The sequence below is a fragment of the Lacerta agilis genome, chromosome 15 (genome assembly GCF_009819535.1).
Source record: "Lacerta agilis isolate rLacAgi1 chromosome 15, rLacAgi1.pri, whole genome shotgun sequence".
Classification (NCBI taxonomy): Eukaryota; Metazoa; Chordata; class Lepidosauria; order Squamata; family Lacertidae; genus Lacerta; species Lacerta agilis.
The window spans coordinates 26,772,850-26,786,650 of NC_046326.1; the positions used below are offsets into that span (position 1 = coordinate 26,772,850).

Sequence of the window (13,801 nt, forward strand, 5' to 3'; positions counted from 1 at the left end):
ATATTTTTTGGGGAAGTTGCTGAGGTGCTTTGTGAATACTTATATAAGAGGATACAGCTTCTCCCCTTTTGCCGTTGATTACTATGCTTGTTTTTAATATAAAGAGCACCCATTATGTCAGATGGGAACTAGAAACTTCACAGTTTTTTTAAAAAATCTTGAAGAATAGGGGGAAATGAGACCCTTCAATTTTCATCTGAGATGTTCTCTGGTAGGAGGACAGGGTCCGGGGTTCTGTTCTTCCTCCATAGATAGCATGCCAAGTCCAGTTCCACATCCAGTTCTGCTTCGACGTTTCCATAGTTTACTCCACGCCCATTACTGCAGCTGCAGAATGCAAACCCCCAAATATATTGATATACGCAACGGGGAGAAACAAAACCCAGTTCAGCAAGTGCTAAGGAATTGACAGCAGCATAATTGTTGACCTCACGCCCTGTTCCCCTGGAGGCTGCAAAGCAATAGTCCAGCCACACAGGCTGGCACACAGTGCAATCATGATGCCGGCTGTTGAGCATTGCTTGACGTCTGGCTGCTGTTACTCCACAGGGTTCCTTTCTCTGCATTTCTCTGCCTACCACCCGATCCATTTTTTTATTGTTCTTGGTAGTTATTCCGTTAAGTTCTTACAACAGCTTTTTTAAAAAAAAATTGGACTGTTTTATATTGATGTGAGCTCAGAGAGTGTGAAGAAGGGTGGATAAGAAGGAGGGATTTTAAAAATACAGTAATGGCAGGTGGGGGGCATATTTTTGAGCCACACACTGTGTCAAAGAATGGATGTTACTCCTTTTCAAACTGCTACAGGAACAATGTGCCACAGATGTTGTCAGTGTGTAGCAATGCAGTGGCTTGGTGTGCATGACTCATCAGTATTGGTATGAGATCAGTTATGCGGGTGATGCTGTGGTCTAAACCACTGAGTCTCTTGGCTTGCCGATCGGAAGGTCGGCAATTTGAATCCCCACGATGGGGTGAGCTCCCATTGCTCTGGCCCAGCTTCTGCCAACCTAGCAGTTCGAAAGCATGCCAGTGCAAGTAGACAAATAGGTACAGCTGCGGTGGGAAGGTAAACGGCGTTTCCATGCGCTCTGGTTTCCGTCATGGTGTCCCGTTGCGCCAGAAACGGTTTAGTCATGCTGGCCATATGAACCGGAAAGCTGTCTGTGGCTCCTTCAGCCTGAAAGCGAGGCGAGTGCCACAACCCCATAGTCACCTTTGACTGGACTTAACCGTCCAGGAGTCCTTTACCTTTTTTTACCATACTATTGGCTATCACAGGCCTGAAGTGGGGAGGGAGTATGTTTCAGGAGTGACAAAAGGAGAGAAGTTACTTATTTCTCTCCCCTTCCCACAACTTTTTACACGGCTGTTTGAGGCTAGAGGATATGTGCCCTCTAGATGTTGGGGACTCCCAACTCCTGCCAGCCCCTGCCAGCGTGACGGTAATGGTCAGGGATGATGGGCCACTAATATATTCCAGAAACGCCTGGAGGGCCCACACATTGCTCATCCCTGCCCTAAGTAGAAAAGATTGAACACAGCCAAGACATAAGTATTGTCCATCCTTGGACTACCACTAGCCAACCTTGGCTACCTGTTCCCACATGAAGCATTCCACTGGATCATTTTGGGTTCACCCACTGCCTACCTGATGACCAACACTCACCGCTGACTGATGAAAACATTGGCTGCCATCACAAGAAGGCCAACAGCATAGTGCCAAAAGAAGCACATGGTCAGGAAGTTCTTGTTTCCATGCTCCTCTTGTTTCCAGCCTGGACCTCCCCATGGTGGATACAGAACGAAGCCAATCTGAGCGTTGCAAAGAGAGATGTCGTATCATCCAGAAGTATAATATAGGAGTTGCTAGGATAGCACCCACTCAGAAAAAATACAAAACCGTGTATATCACTGGAAGAATTGCATAAATATGAAACTAAACTGACAATATCATAATGCAAAGGGCATTTATAAATCCCCTTTGCATTATGATATTGTCAGTTTAGTTTCATATTTATGCAATTCTTCCAGTGATATACCGGTACATGGTTTTGTATTTTTTCTGAGGTACAGATACCGTGACTGTCTGTTGTTGTTTCTACAGGATAGCACCCACTGGCGTACAGGTACCCAACAGAGGCCTTCCCTGGTACCCTCAGAATCCCCTCTTCTTCCCAATCTGCTGAAATTCAAATGAAGTGTTTTGTTGCAGCCAGTTAAATTGTGTGTGTGTGTGTGTGTGTGTGTGTGGCACCCAAGAATGTTTCTCCAGTTTGCAAAACTCAGAAAGGTACTTTGGTTCACAGAAGTGGTGCTGTTAGCTAATCTTAGGTTGCATTCACACCAAACCTCTAATGTGATGATACTACTTTCAACAGTCAAGACTTCCCCTCCATTTTTAAAAAATGGAGCTGTAGTTTAAGAGTGTTGGGAGTCCTTTATTCCTTTCTCAGAGCCACAGTTCCCAGAGTGGTTTAACAGTCAGTTCCTCTCCACAACAAACTCTGGGAAATGTAGTACAGTGGTACCTCGGGTTAAGTACTTAATTCATTCCGGAGGTCCGTTCTTAACCTGAAGCGTACTTAACCTGAAGCACCACTTTAGCTAATGGGACCTCCTGCTGCCGCTGTGCCGCCAGAGCACGATTTCTGTTCTTAAGCGGAGTTTTTAACCTGAAGTGTACTTAACCCGAGGTACCACTGTACTGGGACAGAAATAGGAGACAGCTCCCAGCACCCTTAAACACAGCTTCCAGAATGCTTTGGGGAAGAATCTATGACTCTTAATTTAAAGTTCTCCTATAGTGCTTTTAAAAGGACGGGGTAAATGGTCTCCTCCCAGCTCTTTTTAGATGGCAATGTGTAGCATTTCACTGACTTCAAAATGTGATAAGTCTGCCTTGCTGCAATTGAGGCCCCTCCTGGTCATTTTGCTGAGTGGGTCCCTGGACTTCTGCCCCAAGGTCCTGCCCTGATTGTGCCACTGGCTCACAGCCACCTTTTATTATTCCAGTGCATTTCTCACGGCAACACTTTTCTCACACACTTGCACTCCCACACATGTTGTCTGGGGGGTTATTGAATTAAACATTTCACAGACCTGGACATTAAATCTGAAGCACAGGCATCTTTTCCTCCCAGCCACTCCCCCCCCCCCACAACTAACCTGCCAGAACCAGGATCCTTGGAGGATGAAGAGGCTGGCCCTGAAGAGCTCCAGGAGGGTGTGATCTCGTTGGAAGACCTCCAGTGAGGCACAGAGGGCAGCTCCAAACACAGCAATGCTCATGAGATGATAGAGATGTTCCGTCAACACGGCGTCCTTGTAGTCATGGAAATGGAACAGGAAGCCTGCCAGAATCCAAACCACAGGAGACGATTACTCAAGAGCATTAGCAAAATTGGACCTTCAAGGATTCTTAAATCAATACGCGTTGGGAAGCCTGCCTGCATGTTAAGCAGGTGTTTCCCTTTGCTTTTTGTGTGTGGGCAGCCAAAGACCATTTCAAGCTTTGGCCCATTTTGTCCCTGGCTGGTGGTGGAATATATTTTAAGCATGCCTCCCAAGCTCCTCATTCCATATATTCTGGGGTTGCTGCACTCTAAAGGGATGTGACGTTTTTACTCAATGAGCATTGCTCATTGCACTGCAGCTCTTGGCTGCAGAATGTGAGCATTTGTGAATCATGGTGTCTCTAGCACCAAACAGCTGAAGTAGGGCGATCACTTTACTTGTTGATGTGTGCGTTGCATAATTCTCAAAGCGATTGGGGGCTTTTTGGTTTAGAGAAAAGGCAATGGAAGAGGCAACATGATGGAAAATTTGTAAAATTATTCATGGCAAGGAGAAAGGTGGACAGAGAAATGTTTTTCTCCCTCCTAACAGTACAATGCTGGAAGATTTGGGGCAGATAAAAGAAAGCAACCTCTTCACGCAGAGCATAGTTAAAGCATGCAACTCATTTCCTCGGTAGGCAGTGATGTCCACCAACTTGGCTTTCAAATAGGATTGCACAAGTTAATGGAGGCGAGGACGATCAGTGGCTATTCTTCATGGCGGCTGTGCTTTGTCTCCACGGTCAGAGGTAGTTGCTGGAAATCACAAAAAGGGAGAGGGGTTCTGGTGCTTCAGAGAAGTGTGAAAGACGAATAGTAGCTGTGTTGTGGTTCACCTACGTATTCGGGAAGTACGAAAGAGGTAGGTTCACATCACATTGCAAGCTGAACAGATTCCATCCCTTAAAAGCAGGATTGTTTCTTGCCGCCCTGCTAACATTTTCATTTGATAGCAGCTGATTAAGGTGGAGCTCATCTGCAACACAGGAGGCTTTTTGTTTCGACAGCCTTTGGAAAAAGCAGTCACTGAAGGTGGGGCCCTATGCAGTGGGGGGATCACAAGCTTTGCACGCAGAAGAGACCTTGTCTGGTTCTTGGACCCTTAAATCATAAAAGGATGTAGAGCAGCTGGGCTGATTGCGGGAGGTGGGGAGAAATACCCCCTGAAAAGTGTTGGAAAGGTGCTGCTAAGAGCAGACAGTACTGATCTAGATAAACACAACAGTGTGACTCAGTATAAGGCAGCTTTGTGTGTCTGGTTATTGCTAAATTAATACATCAGGGTACATTCAAAATATTTTTTTAAAAGCTGGTGTAGGAAACTATAATGGAAAATAAACCAGCCTCTTCCATAAACCGTAATTGCCCCCTAGTGGCCATTTTATGTAAATAAACTACTCACCAATTCTCCAGTGCCTATTTGCTGAGATTAGGTGATCTGCATGTATATTCAAGATCACATAATACAGTCTTGCTAAGCCTCAAGTACTTAACGCTTATAATGGCTAGCGAACATTAGAATTACCGCTCCACACTTGAGCGCATGCTAAAAAGACGGAGGAATAAAGCCTTCCCCCCCATGTCCCTAATTATGTGTACAAAAGATAGTTACATGTTAATAAATCACAATGGTCATATACCCCACAGGCTTTTGTGTTCTGGTGCTCAGGGTGGGAGTGCCATTTCTTACGTAGACCTGCAGGAGGACCAGTATCAGCAGGCATTGGGGAAACTGTGGTTTGCAGAAGCACAGCTCATAGCAACCATGAACCGTGCCTTCAGTTTGGTGGGCCCAGCTCCACAGAACTCCCTGCCACAAGAAGTTAGGCAGACACCATCTTTACTGAGTTTCAGGTGCCTAGTCAGAACTTTTTATTTCAGATGAGCACTCTGGCTTCCAGCAACTGTTACTTCAAAGCATTTCACCACCGAGGCAGAGCACAGCCATCCTGGCTAATAGCCATTCATAGCCTTCTCCTGCCCGAATTTTAAAGCCATCTGGGTTGTTGGCCACCACTGCCTCCTAGGTAGCAGAATGTCTTGTGTTTACCCTGCCCCAAGGCTCCCAAGCTTGGAGAATAATCCCTGAACAGGGTCTTTAGCTGGGGGCAGCTGCGATTTCCTATCATGACCCTTTTGACTTGTCCGTCTTAATGCTTCGGACCGTTGGCTTCTATTCATTGCTCACCTTCTGCAAACAAAGCCAGAACCAACAGGAGGCGATCCAGCCCCACCGGCAACTTGAGCGACGTATGGACGAGGACATCCGCCACTCCAGAAAAGCCATAGAAGAGGTACATGGTCATGTGCTGCCAGCTCATCAGCTGGATCCAGTCTTGGGTCTCGCTGTCGTAGAGAGAAAGGTGGGGTCCGCCCGGGACCAGCTGCTCAGCCAGTATTCCTGTAAGGCAGGACACAAGCCATTTTTCTTCCTTAGCAGAGTGAAGGACTGGGCAAAATTTGAAGGCAGGTGTACATGATAGGGTGGAAAGGAAGAACAGAGCACACAGCAGACAGAGCTCAGTAAGTGCAAGTATTAAGGAAGCCTTTTGACCTTCAACTCTTACTTGCTTAGCAAGTAATAATGTGTCTCACTGGGGTTCTTTACAAGTTACACACAGGCTAAGGATGAGCCATGTTTGCTGATTTTCACACTAAAATTTGCTATTTCAATGGCATGACTTCTTTTTTTACACACACACAAACCCAGCAACTTGTGTTTTCCCAACTGTTTGATAGGAAGCAATTATTCAACTGGGCGGTCTTCCCAAGACCTAGAAGACTAGCCACAATGTCTATGCTCTGTCTCCACCGTGGGAGGCAATCTGTCTCTGAATATCCACTGCTGAGAATTGCAGGTGGGGACGCCCTGCTTTCAGGATTCCTACAGGCATCTGGTTGGCCACTGTGAGAACAGGATGCCGGGCTGGATGGGCCTTTGGCAACTCCAGCTCGGGCTGATTTGAGGTTTGTGGCCCTGCCTAGAGAAAGCCGACCAAATGACACATTATATCCAGGCTACTGTGTGGCGCTGCCCTTAGAGATGGTTTGGAAACTGCAGATGGTACAGAATGCGCCCAGCAGGACACTTGTGGCTAGTCTGCACCAGTGGGCAGAAGATCCCACTACACTCACTCTGGTGCCAGTTATATTGGCTGCCATTTCAGTTCTGGGCTCCATTAAAAGTGCTGGTCTTGCCCCCCTGATTCCCTAAATCAGTGTTTTTCAACCTTTTTTGGGCAAAGGCACACTTGTTTCATGAAAAAAATCACGAGGCACACCACCATTAGAAAATGTTAAAAAATTTAACTCTGTGCCTATATTGACTATATATAAAGTAATTCTCTTGAATAGGAATCAAATAAACAAATTTTTCCCACGGCACACCAGGCAACATCTCGCGGCACACCAGTGTGCCACGGAACAGTGGTTGAAAAACACTGCCCTAAATGGTGTGGGACCAGGTTGTCTGAAAAGTCGCCAGCATTAAGATCAGCCGGCCTCTGAGGCTCTGCTCTCTGGCTTGCAGTCCAAAAGCTGGCGCAGAAGGTAGCGGCCAGGTTGCTTTGGAAGCAAATTGCCAGCAGCATATAGCACCTTGTTTGCAGTATTTGCACTGCCTGCCAGTCTGCCACGGGCCCAGACTCAAGGTTTTGGTGCAGCTCGGGACCAGGTTCCTTGAGAGACCTTATATACCCATTAGGTTGCTGCATTCTATAGGAGAGTTTCTCCTTCATTGGAGCGTTTTAAACAGAGGTTGTGTGGCCACCTGTCAGGGACTCTTTAGCTGTGATTCCTGCACTGCAGGGGGTTGGACTAGATGACTTTTGGGTCCCTTCCAACTCTACAATTCTATAAAGTCCCTAAAGTATCAGAAGCTTTGCTCCCCAGTAACTCAGAGCAGGGCTTTCGTTGTGGCTGCCCCTGCTTTGTAGGACAGCATTCCTATTGAAAGTGCATATCTGCACTCTCCGAAAACAACTGAAGTCATTTTTGTTGCAACTAGCCTTTCCAGACAGATGAAAATGTCTCTGCCCTTAAGGTTACAGGTGGGTAGCCATGTTGGTCTGCCATAGTCGAAACAAAATAGAAAATTCTTTCCAGTAGCACCTTAGAGACCAACTGAAGAAGTGTGCATGCACACGAAAGCTCATACCAAGAACAAACTCAGTTGGTCTCTAAGGTGCTACTGGAAAGAATTTTCTATTTTGTTCTGCCCTTAAGGGTTCGTTTTGTATTGTTTTCAAACCTATTTCCAGTCGTTTCTATGGTAAGACTGTAAATTTCCCCGAGACACAGTGGTGGAGCGACATGCTCCCGCACTCGGAGCAGCAAACAGGCGGGGGCGTGGCTGGTGCGTGTGGCTTCCCCCGCCCCGACGTTTGTCTGCCAGTGCTGAGACATAGATGTAAAAAAGATGATTCATAATGGTACATCATCTCTCTTGCAGAAGGAAGATGACGTTGGAGTATAGCACCTCCTAGAGCAAAGAAAGCTTTCACTGTTCCTTCGATAATATCCATAGATTGGATCCAATGGCTGTGCGGGTTGCCTGAATCCAGCTTTAGAAGAATGTACTTCATGGGGTATTTGATGGACCACCACAGGCCAAGCATCAGGAAGAAGTTCCCGCGAAGAGCACTGCCAGTGAAGCTCGGCATCGTTGCGCTTGACCCTTCAAAACAAGAAGAGGAAACCCACAGAGAATGTCAGTGACTGCATGTGCTATATGGTTGTGAAACCATTCCTCTGCCCAGTGAAACTGCACAGTCAGTCGAGCATGAGATTCTTAATCTCAGGGTCGTGGGTTCAAGTCCTGCGTTGGGCAAAAGATTCCTGAATTGCAGGGGTTTGGACTAGATAACGCTTGTGGTCCCTTCCAACTCTGCAATTCTATGGTTTTGTGTCCTTATTTCTGGACAACAGTGAATGCAGGACTCAGGAGGGGGACAAAGAACTGCGTCAAGAGTGCTGTGGCTGGCTCAAATTTGACTCAGTGACACACTGATGTCACAGTGCTGGCCTTGGCTGCATTCATACGACCGTTTATTCCATTTCCCTAACTGTCAATTCCCATATTATATTTGAGCTAGCTTCCACACACTGTGAAAGCCACTTCTGTAAATATAGTGGAATATAGCTCGATTTGAGTGCCTTTACCAAGGGTGTCATGGGCTTTGAAGACACTCGAACTCAGGACGCAAGGGAGAAACGTGCTAAGAGGAAGGCACGCTTGGCAAATCCACACTGTGATCAACTCCCACTCGGAAACCAATCTCCCCACTGTGGAAGGACGTGTGGATCCAGAATTGGCCTCTACAGTCACTTACGGACTCATTGTTAAAACCGTGTTTATGGAAGACAATCTTACTCAGCTACGAGTGATCGCCAAAGAAGAAGAAGATTTGTTTCCAGGGGGGAAAGTCTGTCTGCAAATAACACAGAAATGGGCGCTTTATTTGTGCTATATTCTGCTGTATTTATGGAAGCGGATCTTATGTCATTTGACAGTTCAAATATTATGCAGAAATTAACAGGAAAATGTCAGGAGAACAGAAGCTGTCAGTTACCAACACCAACACATGAAATTTGGAACTCTGAAGAATATTACAGACTAGATATCCTCCCTTTGGATTTTCAGGCACTTTGGGGAGACTTTTAAAAATGCCAATAGGCCTATGCTGCCCTTTAAAAGCATCTTGATTAGCCAGGCATTCTAATGATTATTTTGTCCCATTTTTAATGGTTTTTTTTTTTTACTTTTCATTGTTTATATGCTGTTGTGCACCCCTCATACATATAATGAGATGATGGAAAAGAAATACGTTCCTGGTTTTCTTTTTGTATTGTCCTTATAATAAACACACACACTTATTTGCACACCACCCCGATCTCTGAGCAGTACAAGTCTCCAGGAGTTCCAGGTGCTTCCCCAATGCTCATGTTTCCTTTTGGGAATGAGGCACAGGGGAGACCGTGGTGTCTTTAGCATATATGGTTTATTTACACTTATGTACAAGCTAAGCTTACGATGGAGGGATTTGCAGTATCAATTCCCCAGAAGGGTCTCATTTCTCTCATAGCCACAGCTTTGGATTCAAGCAGCGATCCACCATTTCTCTACCTCTCTGGCTTTTCCGCTTGCTACCTTGCTTCTCGGTCACATAACTCCCAACTCTCAACACTGCCTTTATTCATTCTCACTGTGTGCGAGCTGAGAGATTTGCGTCTCCCACAAAGCCCCTTCCTTTGCTCTCCTTACGCCTCACCAAGAAGCTAGCCTGGCTTGATTAGCTTTTAACACCTGCTGAATCCAAATCTGGCACCCAGCTTAAATCCCCAGGGGATCCAGGGATTAGAGAGGTCTTGCACCCACAAACTCAAAACAATATAGATGCAGAGGCAAACGTAAGGCACATTTGACGTTTTTCCAGAGACCATTTGTCAACCCACAAACCTGCAATTTCGTACCCTGATTTTTATGCTTCGAGCTTTTACTTTATTTTTGTTTGAACTGCAGTTATTATAAGCATAATTGCAACAGCATCTTTCACTCTGCTTCTCTCTGCAATTTAAGCCTAACTGTATATATCTGCCTGCCTGCCTGCCAGTGGGATAACTACTTCCACAGCAAGGTCTGCATGTTTTCCATCTGCTCAGCCCCACTCAAGGGAGTGGGGAGGCTTTAACCCTTCCTGAAAGAACCTTGTTCCTTCCCTGCATAAATTTCCTTGTCTGCCCTGAAATGCCACTTCCTCTGCTTTCATGCACCCAAAACGCTAAGCCAATTTATACACATGAAAGCTCTCTAACACATAGCATCAACAAAATTTGGCAAACTATGAAGGCTGTGCTGAAGGAAAATTGCCATGGTTTTGAAGTGCATAGGGAGTCTACAACACATTTCCCAACAGGAAGAAAATAACCCTGTTGTGCAAGGAGGACGGCAAGCTTCCTTTTCAACGTGGCAATTAATTTGGCAGGACCAATACCAGAGACAGGCTGCATGTAGCTTTGCCAGAGCTTTGAAAAACCCATTTAACGTCTTCAGTATTTATCACCAGTGAACTGCAGAGTCAAAAGCCCAGCCAATGGTAGTCCTGATCAGAGTAGACCTATTCAAGTTGATGAGCATGAATAATTGCAGCTTGTTTGTGAAAAGCTCTCCCCAGGGAGCCTTGCCCAAGCACCTTCATTGCATATCTTTAGGTGGCAGGAATACATTCCTTTTCAACTAAGCGTTTGGCTGTTTATCTATGGCATTTTAAAGTGTGTGTGTGTGTGTGTGTGTGTGTGTGTGTGTGTGTTGCTACATAACAGCAGCAGCAGCAGCAACAACAACAACAACAGTGTTATGAGAGAGGGAGAAAAACTTCTCTAGGCACTTTTTCCAAATCACACATAATTTTATAAACTTCTATCATTCCATGTTGCAATGTTCTGCTGCAGGTCCCACTAGTTTCCTCCAAGGAACTCAAGGTGGCATGCAATGGTCTCCCTCCTAGAGAGGGAGAGGGAGATAGACTGGTCCAGTGGGCTTCACGGCTGAGTAGAGTTTGAAGAGGGCTGGATTAAGACACACCGAGGTCCCAAGCTATGCCAAGCTAAATATCTCCCATAGCAGCACCAAAGAACATTTATTCTAAAGGAATGGACAATGAAAATAGAAATAATAAAGCACCGGTAACTATTTCTTTCACATCAGAATAACAATGTCTGATTTAGCCTCTGTAACAATATGTTCCAACTGGACTACTGCAGGACACTCTGCTTGGGGCAACCCTTGAAGGTTGTTTTCTGTTTCCTTTTCCGAGTTATGCAAAACTTTAAACTTAGTCATTCATTTTGCATTTAGAGGCTCCAAGCTGAAGCTTCCTGAGCTTGTGCATAAAACTGCTGGTGATTTTGAACCTGGATCTCCCACAGACACCCCTTTTTCAGCTGGAACTTGAAGGAACCCAGTTCCGGGACTTCTCAGGTGGGCGCCATTGCCATTATAAGAGAACAAGGGAGGTGTGTTCATGGTGAGTTCCAGCACTTCTTTTTCTAGGAAAGAAACCCATCACCTCAGTCCTCCCTATGCATTCCCCTACTTTCCTCTACCAGATTCTGTTTCAGAAATACTTGCTCCCTAAGGACGTATGTACATAATCAAAAATGTCCCTTCCAGGAGGGCACAGTGTGGTACTTACTGGTGTGGCGGACGCTTCTTTTGCTTAGGCCCCGGCAGATCCTGCCAAATTCAGGCTCTCAAGTGTGGACTGTGGCAAGCAGGTCTGTGTAGGAGTAAATCACAGCAGGCAAGGGGAGGAGCAGGGGAGGGAGGAGGCTGCCCCGCTGAGCTCTCCACCCTATACATCATTTAAACCAGTTGGCACACATTTGTCATTGGATATGTCATTGGATATGTCATTGGATAGGGACCCAGGTGGCGCTGTGGGTTAAACCACAGAGTCTAGGGCTTGCTGATCAGAAGGTCGGCAGTTCGAATCTCTGCCACGGGGTGAGCTCCCGTTGCTCGGTCCCAGCTCCTGCCCACCTAGCAGTTCGAAAGCACATCAAAGTGCAAGTAGATAAATAGGGACCGCTCCAGCGGGAAGGTAAACGGCGTTTCCGTGCGCTGCTCTGGTTAGCCAGAAGCGGCTTTGTCATGCTGGCCACATGACCCGGAAGCTGTCTGTGGACAAACACCGGCTCCCTTGGCTTATAGAGCGAGATGAGTGCTGCAACCCCAGAGTCGGACACGACTGGACCTGGTGGTCAGGGGTCCCTTTATCTTTACCTTTATGCCTTCTGGAAGCTAAGTGGTCAGCTTCCCAGGAGACCACAGGCACATTCCAGTCACACAGTCACCCCAGCATTTTTGTTGTTTAATGGCTTCCTCTAACATTTCACACACTCTGCAACATGTCATAGCAGCACCCAAGTCCAGGAAAATGGCTCCAATAAGGTTCTCACCTGCCCACTTCCTCCTGCAATTTCCACCCCCTCTCTGAGCTGCATCAAGCTGCTGTCTTCCTTCTCCCAGATGGGAATGTGTCCTGTGTGTGTTTTTGAGTGATTTTTCAGAATAGTGAAATAACAGGAATTGCAGCAGACTCTTAATAATAATCGTGCTGTATTCGCCATCCTCTCCTGGTAGTTACCAATAAGAACAGGACTTCCCTCCCTAGCCACCCCACAGTGGTGGTTGTGATGGGGTCCCTCAATCCCAATTAGCAACCCCCGTTGCTGGAAGTTCCTGCCCCCACTTGGCAAATGGCTGCCTGCATTTGCTTCAGTGCCATCAGATGATGCAGATAATAAACCCAGGAGCCCAATTAATTGCTCTGATTCAAACGACTGCCTGGTATCCCAACCACGGGGAAATCTCTGCTTCCGGTCGTAACATTCTTCTGCTTTTTTGGCAGCGATCCTGCATTGCTAATGGCATTTTCCTCCTGCAGAGAAGGATGCGGTAGAGGTAGTTGTGTGCGTGCATGCATTTAATTAAAGTTTTGTCAAGCAGCAGATTGAGGGGTTCTGTTGTTTGTTGGCAATGACCATTATTAATCTGCATGATAATCCAGAGGGAGGCAGGGGACCTGTGTGTGGGCAGGGCTGGTTCTGAATCATATTATCCCGTCTTGCAAAATATCTTGCATTGAAGTGGAGGAACCAGTAGGGAGGTAAGAGTTCGGCAGGAAGGTTAGGAGGAGGAGGAAAAACCTGCTAAGTGTCAGGAGCCAGAGATAACTCTTTATTCAAAGAAACCCAAACAGCTCAGGCCTAGTGATCACAGCAACTCTTCCCAGTAGGTCTTGTCCCAATGAGGCAGTTGTGAGAATTGAAGCTCTCCACCTTCCCTCAGCTAGGGCATTGAAAATGGGTTGAGGATGGGTATTCCAGCATGACAATGACCCAAAACACACGGCAACAAAGGAGTAGCTCAAGAAGAAGCGCATTAAGGTCCTGCAGTGGCCTAGCCAGTCTCCAGACCTTAATCCCATCGAAAATCTGTGGAGGGAGCTGAAGGTTCGAGTAGCTACATATCAGCCTTGAAATCTTACTGACTTGGAGAGGTTCTGCAAAGAGGAGTGGGACAAAATACCTCCTGAGATGTGTGCAAATCTGGTGGCCACCTACAAGTAACATCTGACCACTGTAATTGCCAACAAGGGTTTTGCCACCAAGTACTAAGTCATCTTTTGCAAAGGGATCAAATATTTATTTCACTCATTACAATGCACATCAATCTCAGACTTTTTGTCTTCTGGATTTCTGGGGTTTCTTCCTGTTGTTATTCTGTCTCTCACAGCTAGAATAAAATACTATTAAAATTATGGACTGGTCCTTTCTTCGTCAGAGGGCAAACGGGCAAATTTAGCAGGGGATCAAATACTTTCCCCCCTCACTGTACATTCGAAGCCCATGACTTCCCCCCAAGAATCCTAGGAACTGGCCATTTCTTTATGGTGCTGGGA

The 13,801-nt window shown here is 46.3% G+C and overlaps 1 protein-coding gene across 1 annotated transcript; it reads right to left on the bottom strand.

The window, feature by feature from the left end:
- TMEM45B (transmembrane protein 45B) lies at positions 1-11,695 on the bottom strand. Its single transcript, XM_033172577.1, has 6 exons — positions 11,531-11,695; positions 7,816-8,013; positions 5,527-5,739; positions 3,169-3,353; positions 1,670-1,815; positions 1-327 (listed from the first exon to the last, which is right to left on the bottom strand). Exons 2-6 carry the CDS (start codon positions 7,997-7,999, stop codon positions 186-188), a joined length of 870 nt encoding a protein of 289 aa, XP_033028468.1. The 5' UTR covers positions 8,000-8,013; positions 11,531-11,695; the 3' UTR covers positions 1-185.
- Positions 11,696-13,801: the final 2,106 nt, after the last annotated feature.